The 16036-nt window shown below is 58.7% G+C and overlaps 1 protein-coding gene across 1 annotated transcript; it reads left to right on the plus strand.

The window, feature by feature from the left end:
* The first annotated feature begins 9395 nt into the window (after positions 1–9395).
* CRABP2 (cellular retinoic acid binding protein 2) lies at positions 9396–14677 on the plus strand. Its single transcript, XM_034425015.3, has 4 exons — positions 9396–9591; positions 12593–12771; positions 13449–13565; positions 14016–14677. The coding sequence occupies exons 1-4, from the start codon at positions 9522–9524 to the stop codon at positions 14064–14066; spliced, it is 417 nt and encodes a 138-aa protein (XP_034280906.1). The 5' UTR covers positions 9396–9521; the 3' UTR covers positions 14067–14677.
* Positions 14678–16036: the final 1359 nt, after the last annotated feature.

Here is a 16036-nt window from a genome sequence, read left to right on the forward strand (position 1 = left end):
TGCCTGCCCTCAAACAAAAAGCTTCACCTGCCTGTATCCCTCAGGTGGCTCCTCGGGGAAAGCTGACTTGTCTGGTCTGAGCTCCTTGGCGGAAACACCCCGGTCAGCTGACCTTTGGGCACCCCCTTGGGCTGTGGGGGGAGGGGGAGTTTGTTCCTGATGATCATATTCCAATTGATGGAAGCTGCTGTTCCTCTTGGCCACAGCCCCAGTGGAAAGAGGGTGCCGGGAAAGCAGGCTGCCTGCACCAGGTGGTTTGGCTGAATATGAGCAACAACCTCTTGCATCTGCAAAAGACAAGAGGGGGCTTCTTAAAAAGGGGATCCCTTCGCCTGCCAGTGCCCCAGAGCCTTTCCTTCTGCTTCATGCAGTTTGAGGCCTGCAGGGAGCTGCTTCCTGCTGCTTTTGAGCGGCAGGGCAGAGACCCCTATTTCTGGCCCAGGGATCCCCTGCAGCACCTGCTTACCCCCATGGGGTGGGGGGTGCTGAAGGTCTGACAGCTCTCAGCAGGAGACCATAGTGGATCTAAAAGGGGGGGGGAAGCTCAGCTTTCTTTGAGGCTGCCAAGTGAGGAAGGGGAGGTGAGCGATGGGGGGGGGGGGCTTGCTGTGCAGACAAAGCTTTGAACGTTGCTGGTGTGATGGATTGCTCGCCTGGGGCCCATCCAGAGCGCTTTGTGGGTGGCCCCCTCCTTTGCTTTGCTCTCCTCTCCCCCTTTCTTTGCTAGAGCACCATGGGCCTCCTCCCCCCCACCCCCCACAAAAGTCCTCATGTCAGCAATTAGGGATGTGCTTAGATGCAGCCGCCCCCCCCCCCAGATCCAGGCTGAAGGAGGAGGGCGTCTCTCTTGGCCAGAGTTAATGTTCATAACAGTCAGCAGTTTATAACGGTATGATAACATGAGGGCAGCCCTTTGTTAGCTTTAGCTCCACTCTCCACGTTCCAAAAATTAACGAACAGCCCTCTGAGGTATTAATTGGCACATCTCTTTCCTTATTCCCACAAATAACTGGTGGGGGATGGGGCGAGTCTTCTGGCCGCCCGTTTCCAACCCGCAAGCTTTTCTTCTCCAAGGCAGCTTTGTAAGAACGAGGAGGAGGAGAACCTCTGGGCCCCGGGGCCAAAGCAGGCGGCCGGCCGGCCAGCCCCCTCTGAGAACCGAACCCCACATGGACTGGCTGGGCTCGGGTGAATTAACAGGCTAAGGGGATCGCAGGCATTCAAAAAGGGGCCTTTATCTTGGCTAACGACTCTAGTAAAGAGTGATTGAAAAGAACCTCTGGCAGGCTGGGCTGAGGGGTCAGGCAGGGTCAAGACCAGCAAACGGGGTCAGGAGAAGTGCTGGGAGCTCCCACTCCCCTTCCAGGGCTCATCCGGGATTGTGGGACCGATACCCCTCTCTGGCGTATGCCAACCAGTTGCACCCCCCCCCAAGCGACACCCACCCCCCACCTCCCAGGCCAGCGCCTTCCTTTCGGCTCCTGAAAGAAAACTGGAAGGAATAACTTCATTCCCAGGAATTCAGGAAGTTGTTGGATAAGTGAGTAAAGAGTCTGAGGAGCACAAGTTATGACTTGCTGGAGGAGCAGACAAAGGCCGGAAGCCCCCTTCTCCCCTCCCTCCACCCCTCCCGCTCTCCTGCGGTACTCTGGCGGGGGCTCATTTGATTTGCAAGGGAGGGAATCCTTTTAGAGCAAAGGTGCCCCATCCCCTTGCCCATCTGGGGGGGGGTGTTGCAAGAGGGGGAAGCAAACACCCCCGGAAGGGGCCACATCACCTCAGCCCCTTCCCCGGATGCCTGATCCCCTTGGATCAATCCCATCTGTCTCTGCCTTGGACCATCATCCCCAGCCTTGCTCTTCTGGATTGGGCCTCATCCAGACTGCCTCTGACCAGGGTGAGATCGTGGGGGGGCTCTGCTCCTCTTCTCTGGAGCCTGGGATCCTCCGTTCTTGACAGGCCGAGCCACCCACCACTCCAGCCAAGCCGTTTCCCGGGCATTGTCCCCACAGCCCGGCTTGACTGGCGGGAGCTCAGCCCAGCTTGTTCCTTCCCGGGCTGGGCTGAGCCAGGCTCCGCTTATCAGCCAGATCCAGGAGCCCATCGGAGGCCCCTGCCAGTCCTGCCCCTCCAAAGAACCCAGCCGGGTGGAAGCGCCACCCTTCCAGGACTGCTCTTTGGGGCTCACCCCGAGTCCCCTGGGCCATTCGCAGGACAGCTGCAAATGGGAGCCCCACAGGTGGGCTGGGCTGTGTCAGGGCACCTTCAGCCCTTTGGACGGTGAGCTCACTCAGGGAGCCCTTGGCCTCGAAGCCAGGAGGGGAGAGGGTAAAATCCACTGCCCTCCCCTGCAGGACTGGTGTTCACCACAGGCTTTGGAGGCTCCCAGGTAGGTTGGGGTCTGCACCTTCCCCAGGGCCCTGGCATGTGTGAAGGCGGCTTCTCCAGTGGCTGCTTTTGCCACAGCTCGGCTGGACTCTGCCTGGACCGTTGACCGTAAGGAGGCCCTTCAGCTCTGAAGAGTGACCGGGTGGCTTTGAGCCAGTCCCAGGGCGGGTGCCTGCCTGCCTGCCCAGCCCTGCGGGAACCTGCCTTCACCTCAGAGGGGGGGGAAAGACCACCCAGCAACTGCCACTCGGCTCCCTGGCTGAGCTGCAGAGACCCTGTAATTACCCAGAGAGGCTGAGTGTTTATGGAGATAAGCTGAGAGATGTGAGTCTAAAAATTAATACCAGGTGGGAATCTCACACTTGGTCTCTTTCTCTTTCCCCCTTTGCCCTCCAGCCCCCCCTCCCCTTTCCTCTCTTCCCAACCTCCTGCTTTTTTAATTATTTATCCCACCGACTGTTTCTTTAACCTCCCCTCTCCGAGAGTGGAGCAAAGGACAAGGGGGGGGGATGTGAACCCGGAATTTACAAAGGGTCTCTCTCTCCCCCCCCCCCACAACCTTGGCAAATTCTGGGCCAGCCTTTCCTCTGCCCAGCTGGCAAAGTGGCTCCCGAAGTTTGGGCTCCTGGGCGCTGCCTGCCCTCCAGAGGGAAGTGGCCACTGGTTCCTGGGCATGTAAAGAGCTGCAACCGCTCCAGCCTCCCTGATGGGAGAGGTTGCCAAACACATCTGGCCAGGCCAGGTTGGGGACAACTGTTCTCTTTAATTCCGGAAAGAGGCAAGGAAGAAACTGGAGACGGGAGGCAGCCTCTTTGTGTAACTGAACACTTCGCACCCTGCCTTAAAATCCATCCATCATCCGACAATAAAGCAGGAATGTCTTGTGAGGGAGGGGGAGCCCCTTTGCAGGAGGGGGGCAGAGACACATTGAAAGGACCCACAAAGGGTGCTGCTCTACACGTATTTTATGTCTGTCTTCAATTTGGAAACAATTAGACCAGAAGTTTCCCCTTCAGGTTATATAGCTGGCCAGTCATTAAAACCTGTTCTGTCCCTGTCAATCAGAGCCAGGAAGCCCCCCCCCTTGCCTCCAGATGGCAGCCCGGCCCCCTCGCTGACAGATGGAGACCCAGAGATGTTGCTCCTTCAGCCTTGGGGGAAGCTATCCAGGATTGCTTAGTCAGTAAACCTTGGTTAAGCCAAGGGCGGCTTAGCCAGCTGACTAAGCACTGACTAATTTCCTGGATTTGTAGCTCTTGCCGGGGGTAGACTGCTCCTGAGCTGGGTGTTTCATTGCCGTGGACTTGCTCTTTCTGGAACCTCTCGATCTTAACTTTCCGAGCCCCCCTCCCCCGGGGATCTTTCTAGGACCAGAGAAAGCTGCTGCCTTAATCTGCTGTCTCCACAATGGGCAACCGGATCCCATTCGGGCAGCGATGAAGTCACCCCCCCCCCAACCGGGCTGAGCCTGAACCCTGATCGGCTGAGTGGGCTCTGCTGAGGGGGGCAACAGGAGGGCAGGCAGCCACGGGGGCGGCCCTTCAGGGCAAGGAAGGGGCCCACATTCCTTCCCCCTAATTGGAAGGGTCTGTGGCTGCCGGCTGAACTCCGGTGCTGCCACCTCCTCCTCGCAGAGCCTGAGAAAAAATCCTTTGCCATAATCACATTAAGATGAGAAAATTCACCCGGCTCGGAAACCGGAGAGCTTTGGATATGGAGCCTTTTCTTCTCCTTCCCCAGGAGGCTTTATCTGGCCGGGGGAGATTAGGGAAGGGGGCTCCCTTTATGGTGGGTTGGGGAGGTGGAAAATTAATGCTGGGTTTGCGTGCAGGGCCATCTCCAGGTGACTCAGGCTGCCCAGCCCCCAGATGAGACCGGAGCCAAGTGGGGGATGGGGGGGTGTTCCGTCTCACCCAATGCTGGGTAAACTAAGGAATATCCAGGAGGGATTCACTGCCCCCTCCCCACACACACACCCGTGAGTCACTCCCCATGGCTTCCCCCCTTCTTCCTTGGCTGCCATCCAGCCTCTGCCATGGGGGGGGGGGGCTTGGGCATCCTGTAGGCACTCCATCTCCACCTGGGGCTTGGCATGGGAAAAAGGGGGGCTGGATTGGTTCCCACCTGCCCCTGCCTCCCCTGCAAAAGGCTTACGAGGGCTTTTATCTCTCAGCGTTTGAGACTTTGAAGAAAGAGCCGGGCTGTAATTTTACCATAGCAGCAGAGAGTAACTTAACCCCCTTACTGAAGAGCGGCTGGGGCTCCATCTAGACATCCCCAAAATGGGCAGCGGGCTCCTGCAGTGGGACAAGAGCGTGGCAATGGTGGGAGTGGGGGGGAGACACGTGGCAGGAATTCTCCAGGCTCCCCAGGTAAGGGGGCTTCTTGGGGGCTTCTCGGCAAACGGGGAGCAGCAAAGAGTGAGTCTGGTTCTCTGGACAGGCCCACATCAGGAGAAGCTAAAATGGTGGTTTATTGTCAACAAGCCCTCACTTGGCCAGAACAAAGGAGCCGTTTAGTTCTTTGCTTCACCCATCAGAGGAGAACTTGCTCTGCTGACAAGCCCAGCCTCGCTCTGGGCATCCGCTTTCTGATGTGCTTGCCAGAACCCCGAGGCTCAGGGCTGACCACCGTCCTGGCCCAAGGTCTGGGAGGCAGCAGACACTCTTGTGGGTCACCTGGCCTCATCTGGCAGGCATCCGAGGGCCTGGCGAGGTCCCGTTCAGCCTCTTGCCACGGCTGCTCCTTCGCAGGAGGGACTGGCCCCCTGCCCTGCCGCCCCCACCCCGCAGCAGCTGTTCCAGAGGGGCAGCCTCTCCTGCCAGCCCACCTGGAGAGGAAGAGAGAGTGACGTCTCCTTCCTGCCCCTCGTGGCTCTTGGCCGGCCGGCTCCCTCGTCCTCCCACCCTGCAGCAGCAGGACTCCTGCTCTCTCTGGCTTGGCTGGGCTTCCAGGAGGTTGGAAAGGGCAGGCAGGGAGAAGGCTGGGAACAGGAGAGGAAAGGAAGGGGAAAATGCTGGGCGAAGCAGCTCTGGCCCTCTCTGCTGCCAGCTGCCCACAACCTTTCCCTCCCAGCCAGCGCTCAGACAACAAGTGGCTGTTGGGGGAGACGCAGGGGGGCTGTATGTCCCCAAAGCATACCAAAAGGAGAAGGGGGTACAGCCGACCGGTCTTGCCAAAGTCAGTCAGTATAGCTAATCAATAACATATAAATCATAATTTATTAACTTTATGTGCCACCCGATTCCCAGCAACCAGTTTCGACTTTCCTGTGGCTTTGACTTCCTGGTCTGGCCTATCTCTAGGGCTTGCATGCCTGATTGTGCTCCCCTTCGTGCCCCCTTCTTATACTTGAGTGAATCAACAGGAGGGGGTCTGCCTCAGCGGCTTCCAAACGTTACTATCTCCTACTTCTTCAATGTTCCCACCCTCCTTGCCTGCCCAATGGAGGGCCTGGCCTAATCTCTGCCAAGGTGTCTTCTCCGTTCTCAACAGTGGCAGAATTTGGGTGAAAGAATTGTACGTTGCGAGGGGGAGGGGAGGCATTTGGGAGGTTGCTCAGGGTTACAACTCAACAGGGGACGCTGCCTACAATCCAATTTGGCGTCTGTGTCCTTGTCTCCTTTTCGGCCTGTCCCATATCTTGTGCCCCATAGAAATCAGAGCCTTGTGGCCCTCCTCACAACAGGGGCCTCTTTTCTGCAAAGCGGGGCCAGCCGGGTGTGACTTCCCCGGCCTCAGACGGTTGCTTGGTCAGGAAGCGGCCGGCCCAGACGGGGTTTTCCATCAGCACGCGGGAAGCAAACTGGGGAACCGGCCAGATTTCCCTCTTCGGATGTGTCTGGTGGGGAAGCTGGTTTTGAACCGAAGCCACTGCGGCCCCCTCTGCCCCTCCCGCCACCCAAGCCTCCCTCTGGTGTTTCACAGGCGGCCGGATTTCTGCCTGGAGCCAATTAGGTCCAGATTCTGATCATCTAATCATCTCCACATTTCAGACCCTGGAAGTTTTGCTGGGAAAAAGGCAGCCTGGCCCGCATGCGCCCTGCAGCTTTTGGCTCCCCTCCCCAGCTTTGTGTCTTGGGCGCCGCTTGCTTCCTACCCCTCCAGAGTGGGGCAGCCCTGGGGAATCTTTGCGTGAGACAAACGTCACCTCCTTCTTCGGTGGGTTTGGTTTCGGCCGGGCTCTGCTGGGGACGAGGGGTTTGCTGTGCTGAGGGACCCTCCCTACTCCCTGTTTCTGGAGCGATTCCGCTTGCAGCAAACCTCAGGAAAAGCAGCCGCTGGTTGGTCCAGGGGCTACCCAGGAAATCTTCAGCCTCTGGGCAGAATTGCGTTTTGTCTAGACGACCATTGGGTCAAGTCCGGGCCAAACCCCTGCAGCCTGGCATGGCTCTTTTAATGGAAGCAGAACCGAAGCTGGAGGCTCCGTCCTGACTTCGGAAGGGCCCGGTCAAGGCACAGGGACGGGACCTTCCAGCTTCTCTCCTCCAGGGGCCAGAAAATGTCCCCCCCCAGGTCTTGTTGGCATCCCTCAGAGCTGGGGGGAGGGGAGGGGAAGCTGACCATAGAGCTGGCACAGGCTCTCCAGGTCGTCCAGTTGACCTGGCCAGGCCTTGGGTCCAACAAAGGGCACCGAGCGGACAAACGTGCCAGCAAGTAGAGGGTCTTTTGAAGAGTGGCACAGCCTCCCCCTCATAAAGGATCTGACTGAAAAGTACAACTAGGCTGTCAAGTGGGTGAGAGTAATCGTTTAATGCCTCCATTACACAGTGTGTGTGTGTGTGCCCGCTCACGCGCCAGGTTGCTCAATCATGCATGGCATGTTACTTGGGAGGGGGAGCGCTAAGCAAACAGAGAGGAGATGTCTTCAGGCTCTTCCTTGCTTCTCTTGCCAAAGCATACACACACACACAGAGAGACACAGACACACAGGGTGGGGGGGGGAGAGAAAACCCACTGAAAGGACTAAGCAGGGGGATCAGGCCAGGCAGGATTTGGGGCTGGGCTGGAAGACAAGGGAGGGACCCCATGTGGTCTTCATTCCCAAACCTTTTTTGGGGGCAGGATAAGCCCTGCAGGGCCCAGCGAGGGGCCCTCAGCAGCGCCAGGCCGCTCCTTCCCAACTGCACAAATGTTGGCCGCAGCCCAAAGAGAACAGGAGTGCTTGACCGGCCCTGCCCAAGGCTGGTTCTCTGCCTCCACTCTCCCCTTTTCCTCTCTGCCCTGCCTTGCTCGGCCTTCCTGCCCCGGGGGGGGGGGGGCCTGGGGGTTTGGGACTGCAAGGCCTCCAGGGCTGAGGTTTATGACCCAGGAGCCTTTCCTGAAAAACGGACTAGCCCAAGAGTGCTGATCAGTTGCTCTGCACAATTCCTGGGTGGTCTGGCTTTCCAACATTGAAAAGGGGGGGGGTTCTACACCCCCTCCCTGGATGGTGGCTGGGCTGAGCCTCCCTAGAGGAAGCCCGAGGGGGCTGGGGCAGTTCCCATGTTGCTTTCCTGGAACAATTGCCTGGGGGAACTAACCCTCCCTCCTGCACTGGGGGGGGGATCTCCCTTGTCCCAAGGCTGGTGCCTGCAGATGGGTGGATGATGGGCAGGTTGGACCTTGCCTGCAGCAGAGTTTGTTTTGAACCCTCATCTATCTCCAGAGCTGCCTTTGCTATCCTGATCCTGGAAGGGGTCCAGGCACCAACAAGTGGGAGGGGCTGCCTGGAAAGCAGCTGTGTCCCTCCCCCCAATGGGGGAGCACTCCCTCCATTCTCAAAAGATCCTGATCAGTGGCTGGAAGGGAGAGTTTTTCCAGAGATCACCCTGAAAGATTGGGACAAGGTTCCTACCCCAACCAGGAGCATTTTTTACACAGGGCGCTACCTCACAAGGCCTAAGCAGGAGGGATTGAGTTTCAGTGGGGAGAGGATCAGCTCCTTCCCCACATAGCAGGAGGGAGGTGGGCTTTTTTCTTTTGGAAAATTCCTCCTATAACCCACCAACTTTCCGCAAACAAAAGCCAGGTTGCCAAGCCAGGATTTTTGAACTGCCCTCTGTTTAGGGGGGGGCTTTCCCCCATGCCTCCCCCCCACCTTGGCAGTGCAGCGCATTCCCCTCTCCCCCCATGGATGCTCTGGGTCTTTCTGTAATGGGAAACCTGCTAGAAGGGGATCTTGGGGCCTTCCTCTCCGGCTTGGCTCCCGAGGCCCCTGAATGCCACCTCTGGCGAAGCCAGCAGGGCGGCCCCTGGGGGGAAGTGCTGCCCCCCTTCTCCATCCCCCCATGGAAGCATGCACAGGGAGCATCACTCACCCACGAAGCCAGCCGGCTGCCACAGGGGATAAACTGAGTTCATGGGATGAATAGATAGATGTGGTTGCCTCTTTCTCTTCCTTTTTAAAAGGGAAGGGATGCCAGAATGGAGGGGGGGGACTTTAATTCTCCTTGAAGGGCAGAGCTGGTTTGTGGCTGCAGTTCATCCCAGATGGGATGTTTTCCCAGACAAAAGTGGCTGACTTGGACTCCCTCAATTCTTGCTGGCTTGAAGTGCTTTTAGGCCTCTATTCAGCCTGGCCAGTGAGAGACTTCAGACTCAGGAGTTGAGCACACACACACACAAACACAATTTGGGGGGGGGGCACCAGGCAACCAGTCTCTCCAGACCAGCCTGTGTCCCCCAAACCTTTCAAAACCAGCAAAGAACCCCTGCAAGGAGCCACTTAAAATTTCCAGGGTACCTAAAACCCGGCCAAGTGGTGAGCCAAGCAGGACTCTCCATCGGCCTGGGGTGTCCCTGTCCCAAACCCATCACCCCCCACCCCCACCCCCCAGGGTCGCCTAGATGCCGACCCTTTGCGAAGCCCACATCCAGGGAGGCTCCGAGGCCGGACTCCAGGTGGCTTTTGCTGCCCGCGATGAAGTGGGACGGGGCGTCCCTTCAGGACCCGGGGCTGGAAAGCGCCTTTTCGGGGAGCGCGCAGGTGAGCGGGGGAGCCCCCTCCTCCTCGAGAGGGGAGGGGCGGGGAGGGGCGGGCGGGCGGCTCTTAAGGCGAGGCGCGCCGGCGGAGCCACCAGCGGCAGCGGCGGCGAAGAAGCTTTGCTCGCGCTCCTCTCGCGCCGGACCTCCCCGCCGCCGCCGCCGCCGCCATGGCCAACTTCACCGGCAGCTGGAAGATGCTCAGCTCGGAGAACTTCGAGGAGCTGCTGAAGGCGCTGGGTGAGCGACGGGGCCGGCCGGGGAGAGCGCAAGGCTGCGCTTGGGGGGTTGGGCTGAAGGGGTCCGGGGACCACGCAGAGAAGGAAGGGGACGGGGAAGCCACCCCCACTCCCGCGACCTCGAGCGGCAGCGAGCCAGGAAAAGGCGGGGACCGTCGGGGGACCGTCGGCTGCTCAGGGCGGGCTGGGGGCTTCGGGAGGGACCTCAGGAACGGGACCCTTCTGAAAAGGCTCCGATCACCCCCGGAGATGGGGATCCGCGCTCTGGGGGCGCCTCCCTCCCAGGACCGCTTCTCCAGCATCTTTCGCTCCCCCGGGAGGATGGAACCCGAGAAACAGCGGGGGTGGGGGGAGTCGAGCCCTTGCTCCCGTCTCAGCCTGTCCCCTTCAGCAGCGCCGTTTCCTCCCTGGGAGAGATCGGGGGGGGGGGACGACACCCCAGGTGAGCCTTCAAGACCGCGTCTGTCTGTCTGTCTTTCCCCCTTTCATTCCCAGGATTAGAGAGGCAGAAAGGACGCGAGGCAGAACAGCGCTCTCTTTTCAGCAGCAGTTCTGGGGGATTTGCCCCGCTGGGGAGGCCGAAGCGGGAGGGGAGGCTCGGGTTCTCCCGGGTCAATGATTCAGCCACCAAACAGCGGCTCTGCCCGGTCCTCCCCTGACCCAGACAGTCCTCCGTGGCCCTTGAGGGGAGCAGCCAGGATGGAAAATCCACCCCCTCCCCCACCCTCTTGCCTTCCCTCCTCCACCTTCAACTAAGAAAAAAAAAACCTCCACTTTTTCCAGGCAAGCTGGAGCCCACCCACCCATCAACCTAAAGCTAGCAAAGTTAGGGGGAAAGGGCTGCTTTTCAAGCCTGTCTTCTTTCTGGGGGAGGTCCTGGCTCTTCTAGCTCAGACCTGCCCCCTCCCCTTTTCTCTTTTCAAAGCAGGAGGAGATTGAGGGGTGGGCGGGTTTGCAAATTCCTTCCAGCTTGGGGAAAGCATAGTTCAGGATAAATATCAAATCCTCAGGTTTCCTCTTCCCCATAATTCCGCCTCCTGCCTCCCAGACGGGGATAATTTGATGCCTGGAGGAGGGTGGAGGAGAGGCCGAAGTGGAATTCAGATGTGCGTTTGTGCATCTGTGCGGAAGAGGGGAGGCGTCCGGGGCTCAGGGACTGGCAGGAACCTGGGCCACTTAGGAGCCAGGGCTGTGGCCCAGTTCTTTGGGGAGGAGATTCCTGGAGAAAAGGGGATAAAAGGGCATCAAGAGCCATCTTGCTCTTGAGGAGGCGGAAAGCACAAAGGCAAGTCTGGGCTGGAGCTGCTTGGGGGAAGAAGAGTGAAGCGAATCCTCCAGCCCTAGAGGCAGTCTATCTCAGTGGCCAATCTAGCATCTAGGCCTTTGGGGGCCTAATCCTACTCTACGGTTGATGCCACCAAGATGTCCCTGAAAGTTGTGAGGGCCCCCCCAGAATGGCAGGCTTTCTAAGTGGCCCACCAGCCTGCCACGTTGTCCTAGCCCCCTTTCTCGAAACTCCCCCCCCCAAACACATATTCTTCGTTTTCTCCCTCTTTGGCCACTTCCCTCACAAGACGGCCATTTTTGCTCACGCCTTGGGATGGCATCTTGTCCTCACCTAAGTGAAATGTGGCAGCCAGCTGACTCCGGCCAGCCAAGGGCCACAGGACACATTTGTCCACACGGACTGAAACAAGATTGGCCCCATCTCTGCTTCGAAAGGGTGAGGCTCCTTCATGCCCCTGCTGCTCTCCACTTTCTGCTTCATTGGGGGAGGCTCTCATTCCAGTTATGGGGTGGGATAAGCACCATTGGAAAAAGAAAGCAGACGGGGTTGAAAACTGCCTGCCCAGGACAGGCAGGGAAGCTTCAGCTACGACGCTGATTGGATCCAGACCCCTTGGAAAATCTGATTTAATAGCAAGCAAAACAAAGCAGTGGGAGCCAATGCAGAGGAGAAAAATCTGCCTGACTTAGCTGGCTGGGGAATACTGGGAGTTGAAGTCCACAGGTCTAAAGTTGCCAAGGTTGGAGCCCCCCCTCCCCCCGGTTTACACCTTCCTGGAATTCAGCCAGGCTGCCTGGAAGTTCGTGCCACAGTTTCCCCACATCCTCTCTGCCTCTTCTGCCTCTTGCACAATTGTTAGCTCCTACAACACCGTTGGCGCAGCTTCCCTCGACTGAGGTTGTGCAAGTTCTGGATGACTGTTTCTTCGGAAACATGACAATGTCCCTCCTCAGCCCCAATTCTCCTTAAAGCCGGTCATTGCCTCATATGCCGCTCCTTCAACCTGGCTGAAGGCCCATATCTGCAAATGTGTGAGTGTGTGATTTGTGTGTGTGATTTGCACGTTTTAAGAAAGAAAACAAAAAGTCAAAGAATGATACCAATGAAGTAAGAAGCATCAGAAAGACGAGCAGGTTCATTGTAGCATCAGCAAATATTGTCCTGCAAAGACACACAGGAATGTGCACATACGGGGGCGGGGGAGGAGGAGGGAGGAGGAGGGGGCATTACAAAATGGGGGCCCCCACAGTTGGAGAGCTGGGTGTGTCCCTTGCAAATTGGGCCCAGCTGTAAACACAGGAGTGAAGAAGCCCCATTTGAACGGGTGTGACTGGCAAGCACTTGAGAAAAGGGTGACTCAGCCACAGGCCTCTTCTGGGCCACTGAGGAAAAAGTCACTCTTGAACCCGAGCCAGGGCTGCATTGGTGGAAGTCAGCTGGGCTCCAGACTCCAGCAAACAAAGTCCTAAAGGTTCAACGCCCCCCCCCCAAAAAAAAACCCCTCCTGGAGGAGAAGTCCCCTGCTCCCCTTCCTGGCTAGCTGGATCCAGGGTGGGCAGGATCCATGGCAGAGGAGCAGCTCCAACCTTCACTGGGGATCCCAGATTCGGTCCGAGGGGGATCAGGTTTCACCCCAGTTCAGTCCAGGAGGCCACGTCTCGCCCAGGGTCCCTCGGGGACCGGCTCATCTCGCCCACCCCCCGTCTTCTTCCAGGGGTCAACGTGATGCTTCGGAAGATCGCGGTGGCTGCAGCCTCCAAACCAGCAGTGGAGATCAAGCAGGAGGGACCCTCCTTCTACATCAAGACCTCCACCACAGTGCGCACCACGGAAGTCCGTTTTGAGGTCGGGGAGGAGTTTGAGGAGCAGACGGTGGACGGGAGGCCTTGCAAGGTGAGGGACAGGTGGGAGGAAGGCCTGTGGCTGGGGGGAGATGGTGTCCCTGGACCAGGGGAGGGGTCCTTTCTGCTGGGTGAGGCGGCCCCTCCCTTGACAATGCAGGGCTCCAGCTGCACAGAGGCTGTTGTGAGGAACAGAGGCTGCCCCTCCCTGCGAAGGGGCCGCTGGCTTTTGTGATTGTCCCCCTCCCCCAAGGATGGCCCCTGCCCAGCTGTCTCCCCAGTTGGACCGGGTGCAGCAAAAGGCGGGGAGCTGCTGGCCCTGCAAAAAGGCCAAGTTGAGGGAGAGAAGATGCCCTCCCATTGGCCCTCCTCCCACCTCCCCAATCCTTTCTGCAGCTCAACCCACGAAGAGGCATCTCTGCTCTCCCAGGCCTTCTTGGGCTCCGGGCAGACAATGACATCAATGCGGGGGGGGGGTGACTCCGGTGGCCTTTCAAAGCCTCTGCCCTCTGGCTGCCCCCTCCCTCTCGGCCAGCCCTTCCTCCCCACTGATGGATGAGCTGCCCTGCAAAGTGGAAGAAACTCCTGGCGCATCGATGCCGCCTCCTCCTGCCAGCCACCTGCCGGGTGACAAATGAGTGTGAGGGGAGGGGGCTGTGTGCCTTCGTTAGCCTCAGCGGGCCCCTTTGCTCAAGAGGGGGGCACTTGCTTTCTTTCCCGACTTTCCAGAGTTTGGCCAAGTGGGAGAACAACAACAAGATTGTGTGCGAGCAGAAGCTGCTGAAAGGAGAAGGGCCCCAAACCAGCTGGTCCCGGGAACTGACCAACGACGGGGAGCTCATTCTGGTGAGGACCCCACCCCACTTTCTTCTCGATTGGCAAGGGGGACCCAGCCAGTGCTGTGGTTCTACCTCGCCCCCCTCCTTTCTCAGCCGCTCTTTTTTTGTTGGCCTAAAGTACAGACTTATGCCAGGATTGGGCTCTGCGAGACACAGTGCAACATCCAAACCTCGGCTGCACCTTCTCAAAACCCCCTCCCCCCAGAGGGCACAGGAGGTGGGAGCTGCAGGGAAAGCCTCCCCCCCTACAGAGCCCTTTTCCCTCCCGAGGAAGGCAGGAAGAGCAAAAAATCCAAACTGTAGTTCTCCCATGTCCCAAGGTCCAGATTTGTGGGGGGGCAGCCTGGGGGGATCCCCTCACACCCCTTCTTCCCCCTTTTCAGCCCCTTTGCTCCCCAGCCTGCAAGAGGGCAAGAGCCACTCCTGCTTCACCCTCAGTTCCTCCTTTGCTTTTCAGACTATGAAGGCTGACGACGTCGTCTGCACGAGGATCTACGTCCGCGAGTGAGAGGCCTCCGGCCAGCACCAGACACGATGGGGGGGGGGGGGGCAGACCGGACATCCCAGGAGCATCCCTGCCCTGCAGCCCAATGCCAGCCTTCCCCACTGCCTGGCCCCTATTCTCTGTCTGTGGCACTGTCTGCAAACCCTTCAGAATGGTCCTTCTACCTGGCTGGAGGGAGGGGGCTGAAGCAACCCCTCCTCTTCAGAGCCCCCCCTCCCTGACCCGCTCCCCCCTTTGCCCCTTTGGAGGAGGCATACCGAGGTCTGCCTTGTTTGGGCAATTTAACAGTGGAATCCGGGGTCAAGCTTGGGGGTCAGGACGTGGCCCCTACAAGCTGGAGCCTCTTCCTGCTCTCCCCTTTGGGGTGGGGCAGGGGGGCTTCCCTTCAGGTGTCCCTGCCGCCCCCTCCTCTTTGTTCCTGGCCGGTGTGTGCTGCTCCTCGTGCTGAACCCCCAAAGCAGCAGTAGAGGTCTTCTTGCACTGATCCACCGAAGAGCTGGCGCAGATCTGTCCCCCCCACCCGTTCCCCTTTCCTTTTAGTGCGAAGTCTGTAACATTTGTGAAGATGCCTTCATTCCCCCCCCCCCCAGCCTCCATTAAAGCTTTTTCCAGCTCTCCTGCCTCCGTCCTTTCTATGATGCGGGTGGCATTTCCTAGCCTCACCACTCTCCATGCCCAGTTGGTGCCCCCCTCGCCTTGCCAGTCTCTCCTCTCGACCTCACCATCTGGCACTTTGTCTCTCCTGGAACTGGGGAATTTGGGGGGGGGGTTAGGAAACCATCTCTGAAGCCCTTTTGATTCATTCCCACCCCATTGGACCCCCCATCCCACTTTTTTAGGGTTCCAGAGGGGGAACCCAAAAGGATCTGCTGTTCCTTGGGGGGGGGTCCCCATTATGGGAGGGGAGGGTGAAATTGGGGCCCCTGGAGTCCAGGGTGAGGTCTTTCTAAAGGGTTCTGGACCTGCACTGCTTCAGGATTGGGGGTGCCAGGCCTCGGAAATCCCTGGCAGCTTTAAATCAAGGTGGCCACCCCCTACCCAGCCGGCCAGCAGAGGCACAGGGGCTTTGGCCCGAGGGGGAGGCAGACTTGCCCCCTTCACCACTCTGCCAGGCCAGCTGCAGAGACCCTCTGCCTGCCCTGCCCGGCTCCAGCTGCTCCCGGCCAGGTCGGCCCAACCTTGGAGAGGCAAGCGCTCCATCAAGCCCCCCTGCGTTGCCATGGCAAAGCCAGGGACCCCTCCTGCATTCTGGGGCTGAGAGCCTTTGGCGTTATCCCAGGCAACCTCGCTTGCGTGAACTTGTGCTCCGCTTTCCCTCTCGGGTTCCCAGGAAGGAGAACAAAGCGTCCCCCCTCCTCCTTCCTCACTCTGAAAGGGGCACCTTTCATCCTCAGACAAAGCCTGTCATGGCCCTCTCTCTCCCGGCGCCCGGCAGGTCAGAGGCCAGAGAGACTGGTGGTCCCTCCTCCAGCTCTGCACCGATTGGGGGAGGGGAGTTGGGGGGGGTCCAGCCCACCTCCTTTCCAGGAGGCTGAGGGATGATCCGCAAGGCTCCTGGACAGCCCTGAACTCCTGTGCCCTTGGCCACCTGTAGCTCTCTGCACCTGCTGACGCCAGCCCGCTTGGGATCACAATTGGCCGATGCCTTTGAGCCCCGTCTGTCCACCACATCAGAGAGCTCAAGGGTCTCCCAGGGCACATGAAGCGAGCTCCGTCCCTTCCCAAATGACAAGAAGCCATTTTTTTCCCTTGAAAAAAATAACAGGGTAGATTTGTTCCGTCATTTTTGTTCTGAATCCAGGGGGATGGGGAGTTCCAGGAATCTCCCCTTTGCAGTTCTGTAAAGAGTCCACCAGGGGCATAATTTGCTGCCTAGAAGAGATCTTTGTTTCAGGAATGATTTCCCCCAGTGGCCACCAGGGGGCAGGCTTCACTGTCGCCCAGCTTTCCATCAACCCTTCTAAGCCTTGGGA

This window comes from Pantherophis guttatus, chromosome 18 (assembly GCF_059756535.1).
Source record: "Pantherophis guttatus breed Tessera chromosome 18, ASM5975653v1, whole genome shotgun sequence".
NCBI classification, from domain to species: Eukaryota; Metazoa; Chordata; class Lepidosauria; order Squamata; family Colubridae; genus Pantherophis; species Pantherophis guttatus.

What these genes read in the sequence shown, in the direction of transcription:
- CRABP2 (XM_034425015.3), top strand. Translation starts at nt 9,522, where the DNA reads ATGGCCAACTTCACCGGCAGCTGGAAGATGCTCAGCTCGGAGAACTTC. An exon ending in GGAGCTGCTGAAGGCGCTGG is followed by an intron (nt 9,592 to 12,592) that starts GTGAGCGACGGG and finishes GTCTTCTTCCAG; the next exon opens with GGGTCAACGTGATGCTTCGG. An exon ending in ACGACGGGGAGCTCATTCTG is followed by an intron (nt 13,566 to 14,015) that starts GTGAGGACCCCA and finishes TTTGCTTTTCAG; the next exon opens with ACTATGAAGGCTGACGACGT.